The 25,288-nt window shown below is 49.1% G+C and overlaps 1 protein-coding gene across 1 annotated transcript in view; it reads left to right on the top strand.

Annotated features, from left to right (window-relative positions):
* Positions 1 to 207: 207 nt before the first annotated feature.
* LOC307238762 (cysteine-rich motor neuron 1 protein) overlaps positions 208 to 25,288 on the top strand; it is a 35,795-nt gene continuing 10,714 nt past the window's right edge. The window contains exons 1-7 of the mRNA XM_080011890.1: positions 208 to 710; positions 6,924 to 7,085; positions 8,380 to 8,553; positions 16,540 to 16,782; positions 20,419 to 20,598; positions 23,275 to 23,478; positions 25,146 to 25,274. Of these exons, the coding sequence (XP_079868016.1) occupies positions 398 to 710; positions 6,924 to 7,085; positions 8,380 to 8,553; positions 16,540 to 16,782; positions 20,419 to 20,598; positions 23,275 to 23,478; positions 25,146 to 25,274 (1,405 nt within the window). The 5' untranslated portion in view covers positions 208 to 397. The remainder of the gene's footprint in view (positions 711 to 6,923; positions 7,086 to 8,379; positions 8,554 to 16,539; positions 16,783 to 20,418; positions 20,599 to 23,274; positions 23,479 to 25,145; positions 25,275 to 25,288) is intronic.

Here is a 25,288-nt window from a genome sequence, read left to right as displayed (position 1 = left end):
GAGAGCCAGCGGATTTCTTTCTGGAATAATACATTTATTGAACAAGACAAGTTTATTGTGTTTTCATATAGAAGTGCGTCTACCTGCTCACTGGATACAACCATCTGTTTTTCACAGGTATTTTTTGAGAAGTAGTGGAAAAAACAGTGTCTCAACTCAACTTTGCCGTTTTTTTTTTTTGTTTTTGTTGTTTTTTTTTTTTTTTTTTTTACCCCCGTCTGGAGAACTTTTGGAAATACAACCAAATCGACTTCTGTGGAGATTTTCCGTTTTTCCATGTGGCTGGACATTTTGACCTTAAAAAAGGGAAAACTGAATCTGAAAACTTTATAAAGGAACGCCAATTAAAAAAAAAAAAACCCCAAAAAAAGAACAAATTCAAAAAAAAAAAGAAACCATGTCCAGCAGCAAGTGCCTCTTCCTCCTCGGGGTGTTGAACGCGTCCATCCTGTTCCGTGCGCTCCTGGCTCACGAGTGCACGCCGTGTGAGCTCCGCTCGTGTCCCGGGAAAGCCGCCGCGCACGGGGGGTGCGACGCGGGTCGGACCCCGGCCCGGGACCCGTGCGGCTGCTGCGACCGGTGCGCCCGGCTGGAGTGGGAGCCGTGCGGCGGCCAGGACTGGACGCTGGGCTACTGCAGCCTGGGACTCAGCTGCGCATCCCTCAACGGGACGGGACCCGCCGCCCTGCCCGAGATCGGAGTGTGCAAAGGTGTCTTATTTATTTATATTTACATAAAGGTTGTTTTTTTTTTTTCCCATTTAGAATGTTCACCTCTTGGAGGGGTTGGGGGCGGGGGGTATTAGAAAAGTGATGAGATTAGATTGTGCATCCCTTCCATTGGACAGACGTGTCTTTCTCTCGTTATATTGGGGGGCATCCCTGTTCAAATGTCGTTCAAGACAGGGGTTCCCAAACCGGGGTCCGCGGTCCCCTATGGAGAGGTGTGGGTGGTGTGGGGAGGGGTCGCTTCACCTATCTTTTACATGCATATATATTTGTGTATAAAAATACATGTTTTAAATATTTTTATTGCTTTCCTTTGTTTTACATTTACTTCAATTATTTTTTAAATATTTTATCATATATATATATATATATATATATATATATATATAAAAGAACATTCACAAAATATTTATACAATATCGATCTCAACTTCACTAATCATAATAGGGGGATTTCCACACGACACTGTATTACAAGAAAAGAAACTGCGCAAACCTTTATGGGGGGAGTCCTTAGTCAGAGCTTGGTCTGCCAAGGGGGCCTTGCCATCAAAAGGTTTAGGAACCCCTGAGTGAAGTCACTATACAATGTGTCTTGCTGCCTGGAGCAGCTTCTGCTCATCTCCTCCCAATCTGCTGCTCATCGAGACATTTCTCGAAAAGTGCTATCGAATATCAAACATATCAAATATTGCCAATTTGATATGTGTGAGTGAAAAGGTGCCCAATAACCCGTAACCCAATAGAGTACCCAACACCAATGAGAGTGTTCAATTGCTGACTCTGTTTGTTAACCTGAGTGATTCCATCTCACACTCACTCTGAATTATATATCCTGTGCTTTAGTTCCACAAATTGATTGTACAGTCAATAGGTCAGTGTGTGCCTCCAAATCAATAGAGCTTGGCTAAAAGATGTCAAAATCTCCCTGGCAGGCTTTTATATCTTGGCTCTCATGATAATTTGTCACATTTGGCATCAAATAAAGGTTATTCATAGTACTTCTATGTGGTATAAGAGCTGTTTAGGATGTTGAGCTCTCACACACTGAGGGAGGGAGCTGTTTGTCTCTCCAAATGGGTTGATTAGACATGTTAAACCCCCCTCACCACCGGTGAGGGGTCTCACTGTCTCTTGTCCCTTTCTGGGTTGATTGACGCGGGCTGCCAGCACCTGAGGAGACAGTAAGCAGCCCCTGCCGGGCGTCCGGGTCCCTGTGACCCTGCCCTCCCCATCATCATGCCATCGCAGGGTGGTCTAAGCCAGGACCCGCTCTTTGGGGCTTCAAAGTAGCCCTGCTGCTCCGCACCGTCCGTCCCAGGAGACGCCGGTGCTGATTGGGCTTCGTTTACAGGACCTTGTCCTCCCCCAACCGTGACCCGGCAACCGTTCTGCAAATTAACAGCTTTGGAACGGGTGGTGGAGTTAATGGTCTCTCTGATTGAGTTGTGCCGCTGGTCCTGTGGCTCCAGCTCTTCGGGTTCACGCCACTGACCCCTACACACACACACACATACACACACACACACACACACACACACACACACACACACACACACACACACACACACACACACACACACACACACACACACACACACACTCACTCAGACACACACATGCACACACAAGCATATAAACACACACACGCTCACCCTCCCACAGGGTCTAGGTGGGGGAAAATCAACACCTCCTGGTGTGTTTGCAAGGGCCACGGTCAGCAGGCATCGGCTAGATGGAGGCTGATCCCAGATTTCCCCCCTCAAGCTGAGGATCGGGTCTTAAAGTGATTAGGCTCGCAATCAGAAGTAGGGGGTAAATGTTTCCGCTCTCTGATCCGTGCTTTTCTGCTCACAGCCTTGAGTGTTGCGGGTGGTCAATATTGACTGCGGAGCTGGTGTTGGTGTGGAGATGTGTAACAAGAGGGATAGATCTTTCCATGTGTTCCTAATCTGTTTATGGTTCTCTGGCTATGGTTATGTATCGTCATTCCTCTGGATGTAGTAAACAGCTTAGACGAATGCCGATCGTGTTTTAGCACGGTGTACAGACGCTACAATCAAGGGGAAAAATGTTTGTCTCAAGGCCTGGAAAAGTCGTTGGAGATGTTGATATAAAAAAAAAATTCTTTTTTTTTTTTTTTTTTTGATGTCAAAAGAATCATAGCCTCTCTTTAAAGGCATCATTTTCTAATCTTTGAAATGAATTTCACAATTGTCCAACGGATAGCGATATAGTCACCTTTCGATCGATGATACAAAATAATACATGCCTACTTACGTGAGGCGTAAGTGATGCTTCTCCTTATCCAAAAAGTCATATATTGTCATATAGTGACAGTTAAATGTAACATTTACACAAAAAAGCACAAATAAATGCCTTTGAAGGATATTGCATTTCATGTTATGAAGTAGGAAATGGAAAATCTTTAACAGGTTTGTATAGCCATAGTCACATATCGTAATAGGAAATGGAAAAGTCATGGAATAATTGGGGTGAAATGTGTTGTAATGACAACTGGAGTGAAAGGCTCTTCTTGAGTCTGACAGGACATATTTCTGTTTTCCTCTTTTAAGGGTCTTGTTGTGACTACTGGAATACACTGTCGAGGAGAGACGCCTCTCATTTCACCCGTATTGCTGCCGTGCTCTCCGCCTCATTATGTCCTGTCAGGAACGATACAACCCAACCCTGCCCATTGGTTGTTTTGTTTTCACATTCCCCGCTGCGTTTATATCACTGTCTTATGACCTGATTCTTCCGGTGCTACAGGGCCACTTAACATACCACCGAACTCACCATCTGTCCTGAGGGGGTCCGGACACTGTGTCCATTCCACTCCTTCACATGCCGTCCACCCCCACCCCCCTTCCTCCCGCATTATCTAATGTTTCAAAGACTTCCTTTTTAGCTCGCTATCAGCCACGGGGTCTTCAGAGGTCAGCTCTCCCATCCTAGTCCAGGATGCCAAGACAAGCAATCCCCTTGACTGTACGGAAGAAATCGCTTTCGGACAAGGCCGCGGACCCCCGGTTAGAGCTATGCAAGGCGAGGGTCGCCCGGAGCAAAGCCAGACCGCAGCCAACCAGACCCGGCCGGGCCAGTCTAGACGGATCCAGGCTAGACCAGACGAGGGTCAAGTCCGGGCGAAACAGGGCCCAGGCGGCGGAGGAGCTAACGATGCCCCGGCCCCCCCCCGCCGGCCGTAATGTCCCCCCCCCCCCCCCCCCCCTCCCCGACGCCTCGTCCCGCCTCGTCCTTCTGCTAGCCAGATTGAGCGCCTCACACCGAAAACCACCATCGCTAATAAAAAATACCCTTTCAGACGCAGGAAGGGCCCGGGGTGGAAAAAATTGTTGGAGGTGAAGATCATTTTAAGGTGAAAGGAATTCACAACGTGTGTTAGAGCGTGGTGGGAGAAACCATCGGGGGGGGGGGGGGGGTGAAAGGGGCTGTCTGTGCCTTGGCGGCTCGTCTCATGGAGTTATTACCCTTCCCAGGGTGATTGACGCACTCGTGCCTCCGAATGAGATTTTGAAAGATAAAGGTGATACAGCCACCCACTCCCTTTACCCCTTCCTCGACCGCCCCGCCCTTGACTGCGTTTTATCAGGGGTGTGAGCATCTGCCATCGCCGGGAGGCTGCTCTCTGAGAAACCTTTCCAAATCCCCATTAATTATACCTGGAATTGGACATGGAAAATATGGGAATACTGTACGTGATTCCTTCTGCCATCATATTGATTTACTTTGGTTGCGTAATTGATTACAGCAGAAAGAGTGAAATTCTCTCGCAAAGCCATATCTGTCTTGGTTTAATTAGCTTCAGAATGTGCTTTTTATAATTGTTTGCACCGGCTTTTAAAGGGAAAGCCACAGAATTCCATTCCTACCCATCACGTTGACTCACTCAATTATAATCCTTCACAACCTCCGACGGGGAACGCAAAAGATTTGTGTTCCGTGATGTTTCATATATTTCACATGCTCCCACCGTGAGCTTTGAATCTCGACGGTTATGTCCGTCCCATTCCTCCGCTGCATTGTTCTGGTCGCCCAAAGAGAAAAGCCAGAGTATTTTCATAAGCTGAGATCACGCCTCCACATTGTTGATTGAGGCCCAGGAGCCAAGTCCCTGGGACGGGGGTTACTTGGTGTTACCGTGTGTGTGTGTGTGTGTGTGTGTTACCTTGTTTACTCTGCTGCCTGCAGGCACGGAGTTGGCCACCCTTAAGGGTCCCCGAGGATTATGAAGGACAGAGATAGCACAGGGGAGAGAAAGTGCGAGAGAGAAAAATGATCTGTGCGTTAAAGATTCTTTACCGCTGCTATTTGAGCACGGCACCTCTGATTCAGAGGTTCCTAGACGTGTTTTCGGCTCTCAGGGGCGTTATGGAACCTACTGTTCCCGTCCCTGCACCGGGCCTCCTTCCTCCTTCCCTACGCCTAAATGTCCTTGTTTGTGAGAAGCTAAGCCACGAGGTGCCATTGGTGGAGGAAGGGGGGGGGGGGTCGAGAGGGAAAGGGGGGAAGGCTGCATGCGTAATGGGCTAATGGTGTGTCAGGGGCCTTGATAGAGAGTTATAGAATAGACAAGTTCCAGCAGCCTGCAGAGATGCAGACCACGGGAGGGCCCCACGCTGTGGAACAAAAGCAAACAAATGGGCTCAGTGGCTGAGGCGGCGTGGTTCTGCTTGGCAGGGAGGCGGCAGCTGCGGGCCAGAAGCACCGGTCACTTAAACAACAGTCCTCCCAGAGGTCATGTTTGTAGCAGGAGCTGCGAGATGTTTGACCCCCATAGCGCATACATCATCGCTGCGTGTCAGGGGCCAGGGGTCGCGAGCAATTTTCGGCTAGAGTTTACGACCTGGAGCTATTCTTGTTATCTTTGTTTCTTTTTTGTGAGCACATTTTTCTTGAGGCGAATATGCTTCTGTTAAGCTGTTTCCGCACGTACATTGTTAGTATTTTTAGAACTGATTGTGCATAATCTCCAGGTGCGTTGCAATGACATTTCACTGCATATATGTTTAAACTTATGTATAGGAATGTGACAAATAAAGTTCTTGAATCTTGAATCTTGAAACCGTGAAATTATCCGGACATCGATCGGAGGAACTATATGTGTGAACGTAAATGTCCAAATCGGTTCAGGACATTGAACAGACTTTTCTAATATGGGGCGGGTTTTATATGATGGCGGTGCAGAGCAGCACCGTCAAGGCATTTTTGTAAGCAACCAAGATGCTGCTACCAGGCTGCGGAATCCGGAATCCGCTGTCGCGATGGTGTTAAACAAACTGGACGGTGTATTTTCTGTAAAAAGCTGTTGTTGGTAAGAAAGATGTGTTTGCCGTACTTCCGACAGGATTTAGTAAAAGTTTAATCCACCAACTCACTCTCTCAGCGCTGCGTCACACGTTTCGTTGCTCTGATTGGTTGTAGGTCTATTCAATGCTCTGATTGGTGGTAGGTCTATCCAATGCTCTGATTGGTTGCAGGTCTATCCAATGCTCTGATTGGTTGTAGGTCTATCCAATGCTCTGATTGGTGGTAGGTCTATCCAATGCTCTGATTGGTTGTAGGTCTATCCAATGCTCTGAGTGGTGGTAGGTCTATCCAATGCTCTGATTGGTGGTAGGTCTATCCAATGCTCTGATTGGTGGTAGGTCTATCCAATGCTCTGATTGGTGGTAGGTCTATCCAATGCTCTGATTGGTGGTAGGTCTATCCAATGCTCTGATTGGTGGTAGATGGTTTATCCAATGCTCTGAGTGGTGGTAGATGGTTTATCCAATGCTCTGATTGGTTGAAGGTCTATCCAGTGCGCTGATTGGTTGTAGGTCTATCCAGTGCGCTGATTGGTTGTAGGTCTATCCAGTGCGCTGATTGGTTGTAGGTCTATCCAGTGCGCTGATTGGTTGTAGGTCTATCCAGTGCGCTGATTGGTTGTAGGTCTATCCAATTGTGACGAGAGGTATTTTTGTCTGCGCCCGCCGGTGAAAGGGCAACTCCTGACATTGTTGCCCTCATGAATCGTTGATGAGCAATCCTAAATCAGCACTTTGACAGATCAGTCTACAGATTCTGTTCTGCTTTGGATTGTAACAAAGTACTTGTACTGTGTTACCTTCTACTGCTGAATCCAGGGAATTTTAAATGAATATTCCTAAAAACGTCCTCTGTCTCTCCACAGTGCTTCCGGACCATCCAGAAGCCGGTCTGGAGGACGAGCGTTGCCCGCTGATCACAGGCTGCGACCGAGTGGGAGGCCAGTGTGTGTGCGACGCCCGTCACTCCTGTCTGGGATCCTTCTCTTTCCCAGACCAGGAGACCTGCATGAAGGCCAGCAAGACAGGTGAGGTCTTTCTCCTCCCCTCCCTGAAAGTATCTAATCCATAGCAGATGTGACTGATTATTGCGGTGACACACAGTGTTGCGGTGCACCACTCATTCTTGAGTGGTGCCGTGGTCTATGACTCATTGGCTACGTTCACACTGCACGCCAAAGTGGCCCAAATCCAGCCCAATTTTTTTTTCTCATATGTGACTCAGATCTGGTTTTTTTCATGACGGTGTGAACAGCACAAATCACATGGAATCTGATATTTTCAATTCGGAATTGGGCCACTTTGTATGTGGTCCTTAATCGAATACAGGTCTGATTTTTTGCAATGCGACCTCAGTCTGAAGAGTCAAATCGGAATCCATGTGACTTTTACGTCACTGTAAAGAACGTAACACAATGTGGACGAAATGTTCACCGACCGGGAACGCCAAAAAAAAAAAAAAAGTACCCCTGTGTTTCTAGAATAAACTCTGAATTCTGCCCCCGACTTCAGAACTGGCGAGCAGAGTGGAGGCACACCGCGGACGCCCCCACCGCAAACGCATGGCGCCCGCCCTCCAATGTTAAGAAGGGTATACAGTGGAGGGAGGGACAATAAATAATAGATAAATCAATAGACCGACCTAGCAAGGCAGCACCAACGCTCGCAGCGTTTATGAATAGCCCGGGATCTAAAAGTGTGTGTGTGTGTGTGTGTGTGTGTGTGTGTGTGTGTGTGTGTGTGTGTGTGTGTGTGTGTGTGTGTGTGTGTGTGTGTGCGTGCGTGCGTGCGTGCGTGCGTGCGTGTGTGTGTGAGAGAGAGATCGGGGCGCAATTTGTGCACATTGTGTTTTTTACTTAAGAACTTACTTTTTATTTCACGATATTTCCTTATTGAAAGAAACAAAAAAGCAACCGTGCCCCTGTCTGGGTTTAAAGATTTCGCGCCCGACAACCACCGGGCCGCGGTGCATTTGCCTGCCAAACTTCCGTACGACAACGTGCTGTGTGTGACGTCTTTTGTTACTTGTGCGCATGCGGGTCAGTTCAGGAGCGTGACCCGTTCCCACTGGAATCTGATATTGGCCACATTTCAAAAAATAATGTGAACAGCCAAACAAAAAAATCGGATCTGAGCAATAAATCGGAATTGAACACCAAAGCTTGCAGTGTGAACGTAGCAAATGATGACGTGTGTGTGTGTGTGTGTGTGTGTGTGTGTGTGTGTGTGTGTGTGTGTGTGTGTGTGTGTGTGTGTGTGTGTGTGTGTGTGTGTGTGTGTGTGTGTGTGTGTGTGTGTGTGTGTGTGTGTCTGGTTAACCAGAGGGTCGGCGACACGAGCACCGGGAGAGACACCGGGAGAGGTTCGTGGGACCGTCCAACCCGGCCTGCATGTTCTCCGGCTGCAACCTGACGGCCGAGGGCTGCGTGTGCGAGTCGCACAGCTGCCACCACCACTTCGCCTACATCAACCGCAGCCAGTGCCAGGACGCCGCAGGTAAAACCCAAAAATTCCCAACAACCTTCCCCCGACCAAAGCAAAATCGGCACAGTTTCTGGAGGCGAGGGCGGAGATACGTGGATTGATACCGGAGTCTAGAAATAGATCTACTGCTGCCAAGTCACATATATACAACAGCTGTTTATCTTTCCATTTGGGTTCCCTTTGAATTTCAATATAAACACTGACCCAAAGTAATCGTCTGGACTCTGGACCGCAGCAGTTTTGCCCTTTAGAACGAACACAGCGTTCTTTAAGTCTGCTTTGCTTACACATTGTTTTTCCATACAGAGCTTTATCTCGTACGGGCTGATGTGCCTTTAATATTTACATTAAACGGTTTCTGACCTCACTCACACCAACAGTCAGCACAGCCTTTACAAATGGCTGGAAACGACGCCCCCCTTTGCAGCGCAGAGAGAGAGAGAGAGAGAGAGAGAGAGAGAGAGAGAGAGAGAGAGAGAGAGAGAGAGAGAGAGAGAGAGAGAGAGAGAGAGAGAGAGAGAGAGAGAGAGAGAGAGAGAGAGAGAGAGAGAGAGAGAGAGAGAGAGAGAGAGAGAGAGAGAGAGAGATGGAAGAGGAGGATGACAAATTGAACGAGACAGAGAATGTGCGAGCGGGAGCGCCGCAGGGGCACGAGAGGAGACGGACAAGGGCGCCAGGAAGGGGAACGTGCGAAGCGAGGGATGGAGAAGCGGAGACGATGGGTCGTCCACAACGAAAGAGGAGAGGGACTGTTCACGGGCTGTCGTTGGAAACATGGAGTGTCGGAGATATTTTGGGTGTAACCGTATAGTGTGTGTGACGAGTGTTCGCCCTGCGCCACGGGGGTAAAACAGCCAGACAGCCATGAATGAGGTGAGACCTGATGCTACTTGTGAAGGTGTCCGCCGACCTGGAATGTTCTCCAGGCGTTTATTTGAATGGTGGGGGTGCTTTTTTGCAGCACCCTTAGCTTACCCCCAACCTGATTGACACTTCTGAGATAAAAGAGCTTAGTGTGTAAGTGGGTTTTGTTTCCCCGTTTTGACTGTGATCTGGGAGAGGGACGGACAGGCCCTGAAGTGGTGACAGGCCCCCGCCCACCCCCCATAGACACTCAGAGAATAGGAGGGTGCTTGAAAAAGGAGGGTGCCAGGGAGTGAACTCACCGAACCTTGTGTGTGTGTGTGTGTGTGTGTGTGTGTGTGTGTGTGTGTGTGTGTGTGTGTGTGTGTGTGTGTGTGTGTGTGTGCGTGCGTGCGTGCGTGCGTGCGTGCGTGCGTCGGCCAAGCCTTCATCTGCTTTATTTCTTATCAAGGCTTTCCATAACTCCATCCCATCAAATTTAGTCCTTACGTCAGCCATGACACTCATCCATCTTAACATATGATGGCGTTCAGATCCAAGAAATGTGGTTCGAGACGTTAATGTTTTTTTTGTTTTCTTTTCTTTTAATGAATGATTGCATTTTTTCAACTTGTGTTAGAGCACTCAAGGGTTTTTCCTTCTGTTGTCGATTCGCCGATGTTCCAGAAGTTATTTGGATAGTGAGGGCCTTGGTTTATTGTGGCTGAAACATGCCATGGAATTATGTCGAAGATGATTTAGTCCGACAGGAAGCACAGAGGTTAATACAGAACATTAACAATTACTTTGAAATTCTCTTCTTTTGTTCAGCAACCTTGGATTTTCGTGTTTATTGTTCATACATTTTCTCAGGGAAGGTGTTTTTTCGTGAGATAAAAAAAAAAGTACTTTTACTCTGGTGTGCTTGGGTATGTTTCGCAATTCCCGGTCCGGGGGAGGATGACAGTGGACGTTCGCACCATCCAAAACAGTAAACAACATTTTTCAGCGGCTTATGAGCACCCGCTCCCTCATAAACCCACCCTTCCGATGGCTCCTCATTAAGCGAGGGGCAGCTTTGTTTGTTGATGCACTGTAGGCGCGTATTGACATATGACATTGAAAATAGAGTCGGCTGCACTTGTTTATCCAATCGTGAGCGCTCGCGTCTGTTTTGTGTTTGCGCGAGCGTGCCATGCGAGTGTACGTGTGTGTCTGCATCCGCGCTCGGGCATGTGCCCGTCTGTGATAATTATCTTGTTTGTCTGGATGTCTGAGGCAGAGATTTCCTTTCGTCTGTTATCAGCGGAAGCTTCCTCTGTGACCAGGCCCGGCCACAGTATGGTTAATATCCCGCTCCCTGATGAACAGGTAGCAGGCCATTGTACTACAAACCTACGCCCATGAACACAGACCCAGTTTTGAAGTTCGAACCCGGCAAACGCACACTGTAAAACCTTGACTCCCTCGGCGTGGGAGCTCCACTGGTCGTACGGCCTCTTCAAACGCGAGGGGAGATGAAAGTGGAACTTGTGGCATGCCGCTCCACAAAGCCCCCTCCAGCCCCTGATTGGAACATAGCATCTCCTGTCTCCTGGTTGGGGCTTGTAAATACACACACATGGTAGTGGTTTGGCCGGGCTCTTTTTGAGGCCTTCTCTCTAGCCCCCCCACCCTTGTCTCAGTCTTTGGCCCACTAGTCCGACCCCCATACTGTCCAGATCTACACTCATCTGGACCCTTGTCTTCCTCTCGGGGTCATAAAGAAGATGATATTTTATTTGAGCTGCTGCATGGGGCACACTATGGTCGTCTGCTGTAAATGCGTCGCTCCCCATGGTGGCGCAGCGAGTGTTATCCCAACGCCATGGAGGACAGGGCACCGAGTACTCAGAAACCTGGGCACTTTACGAACTGAGATTTGGCGAACAGCAACAGGGGCCGACCATCAAGAACACGAGCCAACACCTGAGTGGTGCCTTGTAATAGCTGACAGACCCCTGCAGGTTAGGCATCTGAAATGAACGTCCAGGTTTCTGTTTTATGGGCGTTTGTTTTGTACCGTGTTTATCGGGTGTAGCCATGAAATGGTTTGGGACATCCAGCGTCATGCAATGTTAAGGGTAAACACGACATGTTGAAGGTCTCAGTTCGCCTGAACAGAGAGTGCCATATTGACATTCTTTCAACTCTGCACTATTTTTGGACAGTCAAAATAACGGGTATGTACTGGTCCTTAAAATAGCTGTCGGCGTATAAGAAGGGCATTAAAAGTCCTCGGGATGAGTAAGTTCACGGAAGGTCGGTCAAACATTGGGGGAGCTGCAGCCATGGTGTTAACAGACCTCAGCGCCAGCCCGGAGCTGTTGGTCCACCTGTGTCACCTTGGCTCTGTTAGCTCTCTCTCGTTCACCTCCTGTGAAAGGATCATTAGTTCTGCCTGGCTGCAGACTCTTTGTGGCAGGGCTGACTGGGCAGACCGCTGCTGGCTGGCAGGGGTGTGAGACGACTCTCCGCTCAGTATTTGTGTGTTGTCTGCTGAAGCTGGCCCATGCTGTGCCCCTGTTCCTGTTCGTGCGTGTGCGTGTGTGTGTGTGTGTGTGTGTGTGTGTGTGTGTGTGTGTGTGTGTGTGTGTGTGTGTGGGCGCGCGGTGATCTCAAAGAGGAAACAAAACAGTTGGTGTGGCAGTTGAGTCCTTCCATGCAGAGCGTGTTGGAATCACCGCTACACAGTTTACCGCCACTTGCCAAGGTGGCCACCATCCGGCAAGGGCACTTCAAAACACATGCATGCACGTCAAATCCAAAGGCTCGGCTTTCCTCTTCCTTGCGGGACTCTTCGCCCCAGTCCCAGCCCCCTATGTTCATTACGGATTCGCAGCCGGAGCCAGACCACGTCCATGCCAGACGCTCCCACTATTGTCAGCCCGTTTCTTTTTCCTTTTTTGCATTAAAGGAAACATAACTCAATAGCCAACATTACATAACTCCTCAACCTCATCCACAATATCTTCAACAGCTGTTAGGCGGCCTGGGTCTGCCAAAGGACTTCTACATTGCTCTGTAAGGTTTTAACGTATGGAATCCTCTGAGGCCCGGTGCCTGTGACAGCAGCTCGTTTTCACCTTATAACCCTCCTGATGGACTGTTCGTAGGGACTGCACTTTATGCTCCTTTAGAGCAGACTTTGTCCTCTCTATGTCCTCCCATTCCTTTTGTGCTGCTTTTACCCATAAACAGTAGGCCACACAGTAGTGTGGCAACTTGTTTAAGGGAACTTTCAGCGCGATACACGATCCGTCCCTTTCACTTTGGTTCATTGGCCTAATCTTATTGGACATCTGACAGCAAGGAAATGGGTGGGTTACCATGGACACATCAGCCAGTGTAGGAACACTCCCACACCCACACAAACATGTTTGTACAAATGCAAATAAACATGCTCGATTGCTTGCACAAAAACACGGGCATTCAGAGGTGTACAGACTAATTACCTCACCCCCAAAACACACATTCACAGCTGTAGCCGCGCTGCCGAGAATACAGAGATCACGTTTCATGGCGAGGGATGGAACAAGGGATACAGGGAGTGTACGCAGGGCTGTCGGCTACCTCACACGTGTAACCGTAGTGTAAATTTCCCACTGAGCAATGAGTGATTCTTTGTGGTGACCCTGTCTGTGTCTTTTGGCCTGGACCCCGTCCCAGAAGCATTCTGTGGTCATCACACACACACACACACACACACCCGCACCCGCACGCAGACATGTGTAAATGTAGGAAACAATACTGACTTTCTCAGCCGTCGACTACAGGTACAGGCGGGCACAGGGCCCAGCCCCCCGCAGCTTTACGCGAGAGACGGCCCCCGATGTGTCCCTTTGCGGAGCAACTTTATAAAACCTGAGGACGGACCCGAAAACCCACAGAGGGCAGCTGGACTGAGACAGCTTTGTTCTCTGCTGACTTGCTTCCAAAGTCAGTCGGTGAACAGGACTCACATTGTGCGCTTTTTCCATGAGTAAACTCAGGCTGTCAACACAGCCTCCTCTGCCGAGCCCAGTCGCTCTGGTTCGAGGAAAGACTGCGCTCCTTGTACCCTGGCTCGAAGGGGAAGAAAAAAGCCTTTTACAAAGAGGTGTTTTTCTTTCTTCAATGAGCTGCTGAGATGCCAGAAATATGCATTGTTTACAAAAGAGGCCATTCTGTGGTAATGAAGCAATTTCCACATCCCACCTCGTCCAGACCAGCTTAAGTGTGTGTGTGTGTGTGTGTGTGTGTGTGTGTGTGTGTGTGTGTGTGTGTGTGTGTGTGTGTGTGTGTGTGTGTGTGTGTGTGTGTGTGTGTGTGTGTGTGTGTGTGTGTGTGTGTGTGTGTGTGTGTGTGTGTGTGTACGCAGTGGAGGGGGTAAGGCACACAGACCGAGTCAGGTGTTAAGTTCTACATGGAGGTCAAGGGTTTCTAGAGTTTGCATCCAGTGCTATCTCATCAGTCCAACGGGAGCACATGTTGGCTAATCTACAGTGTGAATTTATCAAGCATGCCAAATTAGGCCTTTGTGTTTGTTTTTTGTGTAAGCTGGGGAATGGCCACCATTGTGGTACCAAGATTGCTCTTGTGGCCGCTGACTCACTAATCACAGCCAGCCATTGCATCCCCTCTGTCTGCCCATTGTCTACATAAATGCTGCTGCTGGAAAATGATCTTAATTGGACCACCAAGGGCTGGACCGCTTCCACGGATGGCTACAATTCCATTAATTTGAATGACAATGGTATGTCTGCCAGCTGCTTTTCCCAGCGCACTCCAAACCAAGCCATTATCACAAGTGAAAGCGTAATCAGCCTTCTCTGGGACACATACAATGCACAGAAAGTGTTATTCAGTGCATAACATTGTGCGAGATCGTCCCAGGGCAATTTCTATGGCCTTAAACAGCTCAAGGTTTTCATATGCAAAATCAGTCTTTAACTGAGCAGCGATGGGTGCGTTGGCCCCGCTGCTGGAAGTAAAACATTCTTCAATTAGCCCTTCCAACTGAAGTTTATTTTGCTCCCGCATCTGAATTAGGAAGAAAAACCGTTGAAACCTCCCTTAATTCATGGATTTCCCCCCTCCCTTTTTCTATGACACCATTCATCACAAAGTTTATCAATGAGAGCTTTGTGGCAACCCCTTTTGCTGTTCCCAGGTAGCCTGAGCAAACAGTACAGCGCAGATACCGTTTGCTTTTTTCTCTATTTATCCGGTGACCGAAAAATGCAACGTTTCCTTCATCCTCAATTTCATCTGTCAGACGTTTACCCTAATACCATTCCAGGGTTCTCTCAATCCCACCGTTCTTTCCCCTCCGCGGTTTCTTTCTGGGTCAGGTAGACATCAAACGGCTTCTTAACTGCGAGATTAAAATGCCGGGAGAGCATTGGGTTGGACCGATGTGTTTCAGCATCTGAATGTTTGATTGGCGAGAATATACCAAAAAGGCTCAGAATCTGAGGATTCAGTAAATGCTGGGATGGGAGCAGTGGAACTTTTTCAGGGGGGCTCCACGTCCCGGGCCCCAAACGGCTCGCCGCTGCTGCTTTCCCCATCTGGTGGTTGAACCTTAAGAGATCCACTTACAGGTCTTCAAATGTCAGGGATGAGGCACATCCTCTGAGAGAGTCGTCTTGCGCATGGGAGCCGACCGACTTTAGAGACCGCCAGTCTGGGAAGGCCATCAGCGAAAGGCTTTTGCTTCTGGAAGGGCTACCGAAACCCCAAGCGCTGTTATGCAATCCCAGTCTGTTTTATTTCCCCTCTCCCTTAAAATCCATACGCATACTCAACTGAAACAAAAGCCGTTTCATTACATGCGCTCATTACGTAATTGGTTATTTATGAGCTTTGTGGCCCTTGCTCTTGTAAATTGCCCAGTGATGATCTCCACTTGATGTGCAATTACCAGATTTTTCTACATTCTCATCTATCATCATTTGGATAATGGTTAGTTCACACTTTCTTTCACTCATCTTTCAACCTCCCCCACCTGGGTTGTGTGGGCACGTGTGTGTGTTCTCGGGTGTGAGAGATGTGTACTGTGTGTGTGTGTGTGTGTGTGTGTGTGTGTGTGTGTGTGTGCACGCATGCATGCATGCATGCCCTTCACTAAGGGATCTGTAAAATGACTTAGCGATTGATAATTATAGGACAGGACGTGAGTCTGCACTCTCCAATCCCTCTCCACTGCCCGTGCTGTATATATTACAGTGACACAGAGAACCAAAATAAACATGGCCCTCAGGTTCGGGTAATCCAAGCTTTGTAAGGTGGCTACTGTTCTTGCACAATGTCGGTACAGAGGGGCGCTCCACTTTTCTTTTCCTGAACGGTCTCCAAAATACAACCCCGAGCCCCCTTGCCCAGATCCTCAGCACCTCGGTCCCTCTCTGCCTCTTAACAAGGGATATCAGAGCTATTATGTTGGCCCTGGCAAATGGATAGACAAACACTCTCCTGGTATGCTAAGAAAAGGGGAGAACTTAAACCAGGATGAAGGAAAGCTCTGTTGGAGCTTGGCTTGTATTAATAGCTGGTTGTAGTGAGTGAGGGGCTTTCTGGACCGGGAGCCAGCAGGGCCATGTTGGGTGGGATCAGCAGCCTGTGGACTATGTGCAGACAGGACTCGAGTGACGCTCCTCCCGTCTCTGAAAAGGACACTGAAAGGTCCATCTGGTGATTGTGGACAGAGTTTGTGTGGTTGGCTGTGTTAATTCAGCTCATAGACTGCAATTTGAGTAGCGCCGGTTCAAAAAGCGGCGCCACACTCAGGGGAGTCGAAACCACACACACACACACACACACACACACACACACACACACACACACACATACACACACACACACAACAACAGCCTGGCTCTCTTCCTGCACTGGCCTTGGAAGGAACAGTGTGGGCACTGTCGGAGTGTATGTCCGGTGTTAGGTGCCGTTACAGTTTGCCTTACAGAGCCGTGTTGTTGTACGTGAGGTTCCAGCCAAGTGTTTATATATGTGTGTGTACAAGAGTGTGCACATGTGCGTGACCGAGAGTTCATAATGTGCACATCTTTGCTATTTGATCTGCAGTGTACCGTATCCACGATTGAACTTATCCGCAGTCTATGTGTGTTGCAGAGGCTCTGAAGTGTGCCGGGGTGACGTGCCCTGCTCTGCCGGTGCCCTCCTGCCCCGACGGCTCGGTCCTGACCAAGAGCTACACGCCCCCTGCTGGCTGCTGCCCCACCCTGCCACCCCAGTGCACCTGCGACCTCAGTGCCTGCCATGACCCCCAGTGCTCCGCCGGGCTGCGCCCTGTGACACTCAGCCAGGCCAGCGGACAGCCGGGAGACTGCTGCAATGTCTTTGAATGTCAGAAAGGTAATTGCACCGCGCCGAGCTTTATCAGGAGCATTTTTGCAATTTATTTCCTGCTGAGCAAAGCGAAGGCTCAGCTGGTGTGAGAAACGTCGCCTTTGAGAGGGCGATTATTTTCATCAGAGTGATGCTTTCCTCCCTGCTGACCAAATGTCCTAAGATGAAAAGGGAAAGTTGCTGATTAGATGGTAATTACTCCTGGGCTATTTATCAGTGTGGCCCGCAGCCCCCCAGTGTTCGCACCAAGCTTCAAAGGCATTTTTTGGGGGGGTGTATCCGCAAATAATTAGACGGCCTCCGGGGTTATTAACCCCTAATAAGTCTCATAAGGTGGGTTGCCAGCTTGAAATAGGCTCCTGGAGCATGTCCTCACCTTGTCCAGGAGAGAGAGGTGTGTGTGTGTGTGTGTGTGTGTGTGTGTGTGTGTGTGTGTGTGTGTGTGTGTGTGTGTGTGTGTGTGTGTGTGTGTGTGTGTGTGTGTGTGTGTGTGTGTGTGTGTGTGTTACAGTGGTGTGTGAGAGAGGAAGATAACAGTTGTAGCAAAGATCATTAGATCTCATACAGCGTGGGGGACGTCAACAGCCTCTGTGTCCGGGCTACTCATCCAGGACAGACAGCGACGGAGGGGACCGGGCAAAGTGGTGTCCCTGTGTTTACTCTGCGCTCCCAGCAAATATTCGCTGTTTTACCAACAGAACAGATTCCCATTCTGGCCCCTCCTCGTCCATAAATGAGCGCCGTGTCCTGGAATTAATGGACTTAACGAGCCCAGTGACCAGAAAAGTGCTTAGGCTACAAATTTGCTCAACAGAAGTGCAGTGTCAAAGGGTTCCTGTCTGGTCACACGTCCAAAGGGAAAAGGTTCAACAGTTCATTGATGGGAATGCTTTTTATGTGCTCCAGTCTGCCAGTGGGGAGGGTAATCGAGTCAGGCAGGCTGACAGAGGCTGAATGGTGGCCGTGGGGGCCAGGGGATCAGTGTTTTGATAACAAGTGTCTGCTGCTTTTTGGGCCCGGGGGCTTGATGCCTTTTGTGCTGCCCCTACCAACCGTTAGGCCCGCATGACTGCGCCACACCTCAGAAAGCTGCCTGGACAGGGAGAGGCCACAGCAACATGCCACCGCCCACCCGGTAACCGCAATCAGGCACCCCCAGGTATTTCCCAAACACCCTCTTTAGAACGTCGGTGACAAAGGGGTGTAGCTGCCGTACCGCACCAGACAGAATATCGCTCAGTAACCGGGAATGGAACATATTCTGACACAGAAACCTGTTGTCCCTGCGCATTGACTGGCCCGTCTGACTTTCCGCTGGCGGTTTGGCCGCGGCCAGACATTTACTCAGGGTCATTGTGCTGTGAGATCCTGTGAACAAGAGCTCCCAACATGTGTGTTTTGGCCCCGTAGGGACGATCCGCTGTTCCTTCTCTTGGCAGGACAGCGATTAGGAACCGGGTGCCACAGCAAAGCAGCCACTCGTCTTCTGACTTGACATCCCCTGGACCTGTAAACAGTCCAGACCATTTAGTAACCACTTAAACTTTGGTCAGCTCTGTTTATCAACACTTCGGGAAAATGGTTTGTAGTGGTTTTTCGGCAACGGTCTAGGTCAAGACGGCGCTTTTGAGAGTTTTACCCAGGCTGCTGAAAAGCAAACCTGCACTCACTAAGCCCATATAACTCAATGAGCAACATACAATACAACCATATCATATCAACCATGTAATCACAAGCAGGATATCGTGCATTACACATTAGTTAGGCCTTGTTTCTACATGACCATCAAGTACTTCTACACAACACATGTGTTGAACAACCCCTGATGGCACTCAAAATAAAAGTGTTACTCCATGGGAAAAGATTCCGAATGGAATGGTTATTTACGTCTGTAATTATGGCTTTTTTCACCATTGTGATTTAGTGAGGCTCGGGGTCAGCATTTTATTGAATATCCAGTCCCACATCGAATCGTCCCTTCGGTTTCAGGGAAGACGGAGCATCAGAAAGAATGACTGGAATCCGGCGTCTGTGCTGCGAGTTTGTTTTAGGGATTACCATTAACAAACACTGCGGAAATCACATGTGAGCATCCCCTCATGTGACTTCCTATTGTTTCTGCGAGCGTTAAAAAAAAAAAAAAAAAAAAAATGCTCCGTGCCTTTTGATTTCAGCCGGCTAAAGCGCTTATTGCATTTTCTCTGCTTGGTTATGCTGCACGCGAGGCAGGATGGCAGCATTTAGAGAGAAGGAGAGGGGGGTTAGATGGAGAGAATGTGTAAAAGAAAGAAAATGAGTGAAGAAGTAAACTATGCCCGATTTTTTATTTTTTTTTCTTTCTTTCTTTCTTTCATTCTTTCAACTCATTTGCCGCACCTGCTTTGTGTTAGGGTGCGGCGCTGGTTGCAGGGAAGCGTGGGGTCACTGGCACAGGGACTCGCTGAGGTATGGTGCACAGATGCTGCCATCGCCCTGCTCCCTCCTCCAGGGATATACACTATATATACTGTATATACGCAGCTTTAATGCACAGAAAGTTTTGCATCAGGCCCTGGTTTTATTACATAACGGCATTGCTTCATTTGCGTTACGTTGGAGTGTGTTTGATGAGAAGTCAATGTGCGGTAAGCAAAAACCGCCATATTGTTGAGTCAGACAAAACCGCCGTGGTACGCTTGGAGGGGTAATACGGTATGGCTGTCAAGATGACACGTCGTAATCACCGTTAACTTTGGCCGGGAGACCACGCCGATTTATCTTCCTTGGGTTATCATATTCCTGTCCTTTAATTGAGATAGCAGAATATAATGGAAATACGAAGCAGATGAACTTTGTTGAGGAGGCCGAGGGTTTTTTTTTTTGGTTTTTTTTCCCCTCTGGTTACAGATGCGCGCGCGCACACACACACCCACCCACCCACCCACACCCACACACACACACATAGAAAAGCATACTTGGGGAAGGCGGGGATTAGGGACTTGGCGCGCGGAGCCTGTTATCACTCGACTACGATGCATACAGTAGCCATTGTTTAGAGGCCCAGCGCTCACAGACAGACAGCCACGCGTTTCCCCAGTCCTTACTGTGGCTCTGCTGGGCCTGCCTTCTGTCTGCACGCCAGACAGTCTCTCAGACCTCTCAGCACTCTAGACGGTCTCCGTTTTGTTTGTAGGTGCATGCAACTTAAGTGGCTCTCGGCGCTAGGACGCGTTTGGAAAAGCCGGCACCCGGCGAGAGATCCACTTGACCCCACCCGTGACGGCGCATTCGGCTCATATTCCGCCGTAGCTCAAGACCCTCTGCCGCTTTGTTTTTTTCTCACAGCGCCGCAAGAGCCCGCTGCCTCTTTTGGGACGTGAGCGCCGTTAAATTTCCACCTCGGGGAGCTGGTTTCATTGTCTGACGGACTGCAATCTCCCCGATGCGTAGACTCGGCCACTAAGTACCGAGCCGGGGCGCTGTTTGACTCAGATGCACAAGGTTCTGCAGACGTTGAATGGTTGTTCACAGTGCTGATTGTACTGTACACAGTTAAAATCCTTCAAACTCTGAACCCTGTTTCATAATTAAACACCAACTTCAGCTTGACCACACCTGTCCACTTCCACGTCTCCCCCCCACCCCCCACCCCCTCCACCCCAGTCTCCCCCAAGTGTGTGCACAACGGGAAGGAGTATTCCGAGGGTGAGGTGTACCGCATGGACCCCTGCTGGCTGTGCCAGTGCAGGGGAGGCATCTCCTTCTGCTCCAAGGCAGAGTGCGCCGAGCTGGACTGCGAGAACTTCTACATCCCAGAGGGCGAGTGCTGCCCGGTCTGCATAGGTACGCTCACTGAGTGCTTTTCCGGTCAATGTACTGCATATGTACTGCGTATGTACTGCGTATGTTCTACAGACCTTGGTAATGTTTGCCGCATCCCACATCGCTGTTTTTCAATTCATAATTATTCCTGATGCTGCTGCCGCCAGAAGTGCAATGATGAAAATGTTACCCAGAAGACTGTCTTTCATTTAAACATTACCCTGTTTGGCTGAACACAACAGTGTCTCACCCTGATAATTATTAAAGGAAATCCACAGTACTTAACCCAAGCCTTATTTTTAGATCATTGGGGGTCGACCCAAGTGATTGGCATCAGAATCTTGATTCACTATTGAGAGAATATCTTCAGCCGACCGCAGCCGATTGGGCAACCCGTCGCGGAAGAACGTGGTCGCAGCCTTAGGTTAAAAAACACAGGATTTTTAGTTTAAAGTGTTATGTTTTTTGGGGAAGGGTAGGCAGACTAGGTTGTGGCACAGACTAGGAGCCCTCTAAGTAGTTGCCCAACAGAATGGAAGATAGATGGAGATGAATATGCACTAACCAGAACCATCACACACACACACACACACACACACACACACACACACACACACACACACACCGCGTATCCCCAAGCTCCATCCACACAACCACTGAGCCGCCCCTTAGGCCTCGTGACACTGACCTCTTAATGGCTTTCGCATAGATCCAGCTGGATTCCACAGTCGTTAACATACCTGGCATACAAGACACGGACCAAATAGCAGGCCCCGGATTCTCTTTATCTTTTTTTTTACTGGGAAAAGAGGTAAAGGCTAAAACCTGCTTTCTAATATCTGACACTGGCAAGGGTAAACCCTAGTGTTCACGACGCCCTCACAAAAACACACACCTGCCAAAGCAGGTAGGGAGCTTTGATTTGTGCACCTGGGATGGCCGCGCATGTGGCCGACACATTACCGTACACCAGGACGTAAGAGCGGCGGCGGAGGCCAGCTTTGGGCTGCCTGCGTCGCCATAATTGATTCCGCACATGAGAGAACAAGAAGAGGGAGTGAGGGAGGTAGGGAGAGGACTGCCAGGGAAGTTATTGCAGGTCAGAGTCTGATCTACACCTGGAATGTGCAGCGTTTAGATGGTATGGAATGCTTTCATCTTTCCCTTATGGAAAGCTGCTCTTACCGTGTGGGTTCGTGTGGGAGAGCATCAGGTGCAATACTGTTGCACCAGGTAGAGAACCGGAGGAGGACGAGTCAGACCCGAGTCAGCGGTTCGACTTCATGGAGGAGCAGTGCAGGTTGATAAACCGCGTTGCCATCTCAAATCATGTTAGTGCAGTGGTTCTCAACCGGTCTGGCCTCAGCATCCAGATTGGTTCTTACTCATTAAGCTGTGACCCAAACATAATTTCCCATTTTTGGAGCATTCCAATTTATTTCAGAAGATGAGTAGTGCGGTAATCCAAAATTCTTTTGCATGTGCAATAAGGGATAAAAACCCAATTCAAAAAGAAGATATTGAAACTATAGAAACTCGTTTCATGATCTTCCCGAGAGAGAGAGAGAGAGAGAGAGAGAGAGAGAGAGAGAGAGAGAGAGAGAGAGAGAGAGAGAGAGGAGGAGAGTGAGAGAGAGAGAGAGAGAGAGAGAGAGAGAGAGGAGAGAGAGAGAGAGAGAGAGAGAGAGAGAGAGAGAGAGAGAGAGAGAGAGAGAGATGAGAGAGAGAGAGAGAGAGAGAGAGAGAGAATCGATCCTGTCTGGGTAATCATAGCCAGATGGACGGAGCCTCCGCCGCCAAAAATCTGCTGGGTTCAGATAGAGAGAGCAAGGGAACTCTGTTCTGAAGGAGATGAATATACAGTATTTCTCAGAGGCTTTTACAAACAAACGAAGCGAAGAGGCACACAGAGACACACACACACACACACACACAATTGGATAAACATCCCTGTGACCACCTTCCAGCTCCCCCTCATTGCATTGCCTCATCTGCCTCCGTTACCAAGAATCGGTGCGACAAAAACAATCGAGGTTGTTTATGGTAAACGCTGAAGACATGAGAACCGGTTCCCAGAAATGGCAAAGTCACAGAAAACCGAGGATAACGGCTTCCAAGAGCAGCCATTAAACTGTCCCCACGATAATGTTTCCAACTAGAATAGAAACAACTGGCTACAAACTTAATACGCATGTAATGGGGTGTCTTGGCTTTGGAGGGAGAGCTATGGCATCAAGCTCCGACCCGACCTTTGACCCAGAGATTTATGCCTGAGACTCTCCAAGCTCCCGAGACGGAACACCAAAGGACACAACATCAACTATCGACGTCAGTTCCCTCGCTGCGTCTCTGCGTTTTAAATCACTCATTCACCGCTGACGCGTCCAGTGACGCGTTAGTGCAGGGCCAGCAGCCTGTCCTTCGAGGATATGTCCTCTCCGAGTTTTTCTCCATCGTTGTCTTTTATGTGGCCGGTTTTCCCCCGGCGTGCCAGAGCCTCCTTCCTCCGGCGGTGCTCGCACCGCTCGTCTCCTGTTAAGTCAATCACAGGAAATATAAGGGACGAGATTCAAGAGGACTCCTGTGATAATGTTCCACCTGCGCTGGCCAAGACAAACGACGCACTTACTTTTTTAGGACCCGTGCGGGGGGAATTTCGACAAATTCAAACAGCATTTGTGCGCTCCTCTTCCTCAGACGTGGAGCTGCTGTCCATGGACAGCACGGAGGCCAGCTGCTGGGTGAACAACAAGCTGAGGGGCCACGAGGAGCAGTGGAAAGAGGACGACTGCACCTTCTGCCAGTGCGTGGACGGAGAGCCCCACTGCACCGCCATGGCCTGCAAGCAGAGCTGCCAGAACCCTGTCAAGATCCCCGGGGAGTGCTGCCCCTTCTGCGAAGGTATGGAAGGTCAAAGGGAGAGCGCGAAGGAGGGAGGGGTTGTACTCGGCCTCAATCAATCTAGCTGAGGTAAAGCTCTTGCTCCCGACTTTTGACAGTATCTCCACGCAAGCTCACATTCTGAGATCGCGGCTATGTCGAGGCCGACCAGAATTGGGAAGAAATGCAGATTCCAATCTTGGGTTGTGATGGATTTCGATGTGTGTACTCCGGCGAAGTGATTCTCAACCTCGTTCCTGTCAAGGACCCTCAATTTGATATGCATTAGCCCACAGACCCCACTTCATAAGGTATTGCCTCTGGCACCCAAATCTGAAAAGGGTTTTATATTTTTATCTTTGAAGATATGATTGAGTTCAAAACGTCCATACCTGTCTTTACTATGGTTATAGGGGTGGTAACAGTGAAACTATGATCAAAAAAGGTCCTTATTGTACTTTCTCTAATGGTGCTAAAATCTTGTAAATGAAATAATGAGGAAGTTTAACGGTGGGTGATTTTGCTGGGGACCCCCTGGTGGTCCCCGCACCCGACGTTGAGAACCACTGATCTTGCTAAATCTTCTAAAAAAGATGGATGAATTCTTATGTAGCAGGCATTTATACTAAAGTATTGTGGATATATTAATTCATTCATTAATTAATTGGTTAATTAATTTCCTATATGGTTAAGTAAAGTACATGCACTTGTTTACATGGAACTATACATTAACTGGAGGAGACTCCAGTGGCCCGGTTAGTCTGCTGTAGGGGCCATGTCGTCATGGGCTCATTAAAGGAGAGACCACAAAGCATACCATACATGCAGGGTTCTTTGTGCTTCTTTATTACCCTTGCCCGCAAAAATGAGACCCACCTGCATGTGTGCGAGGTTTGCAGCGAGCTTTTAGCGCATGAGGCTGCTTAATTGGGAGTGGATCCCTTTTTTTGTGAGCATAATTAGTTACAGCTCGTTTGGCTGCCCCTCCCCCCGAACGTGGCAGGAGCCGTTGGCGGGTGTGTGTGTGTGTGTGTGTGTGTGTGTGTGTGTGTGTGTGTGTGTGTGTGTGTGTGTGTGTGTGTGTGTGTGTGTGTGTGTGTGTGTGTGTGTGTGTGTGTGTGTGTGTGTGTGTGTGTGTGAGCGCGAAAGGTGGGGCAGAAGTATGTTGCCCCAAACTACCTTACGCCGTGTTGCTCCCCACGTATTCGAGTTGGCAGCATTTCAAACTCGCCTGGCCGGTGGCAAAGTCTTACTCGGTGCCAAGGCACGCCCTGCTATCTGCAGCGCGAGCGCCGGAGCCAAAACATGCTCCCGACACGTTTCCAGCTCACTGATGTGAGACGATTCCAGAGAGTGAGACAGAGAGGTGCAATCCCTCTAACAGTAGGACCCACCCTGGTGTAATAACCCCACATTTAACTGTAATTACAGTTTACGCTCAAATAAGAACAGTGCGAAGAGGTAACCATTACAGCGACCGTGATGTAGTGTACCCGGGGGAAGCTCGGGACACATATAATTCTTATAAGAACCAATGATCATGATCATATTTACCTTAATACCGGTGTGTTTATGTGTTGAATCAGAGCTGGAAAAGAAGTGCTTTTTCCCCCCCTGGAGTTGAATACTTTAATTTGCTGTTTGCTGTCAAGGTCCCAACCCTCCTCTCTCCTGTGCTCCTGCTCCAGAGCCTTCTTACGAGACGGTGAGCCCCCTGCTGTGCCCCCCGCTGGAGAACTGCTCCCTGTCCGTGAACGACTGTCCGTTCGGCTTCCAACAGGACAGCAACGGGTGTCTTCTCTGCCAGTGCCTCAACAGTAAGTGGGCGCTG

The sequence above is a fragment of the Zeus faber genome, assembly GCF_960531495.2.
Source record: "Zeus faber genome assembly, chromosome: 13".
In the NCBI taxonomy this organism is placed as follows: Eukaryota; Metazoa; Chordata; class Actinopteri; order Zeiformes; family Zeidae; genus Zeus; species Zeus faber.
Note: the sequence above shows the minus strand (reverse complement) of the source record. Positions and strands in the feature narration are given on the sequence as shown.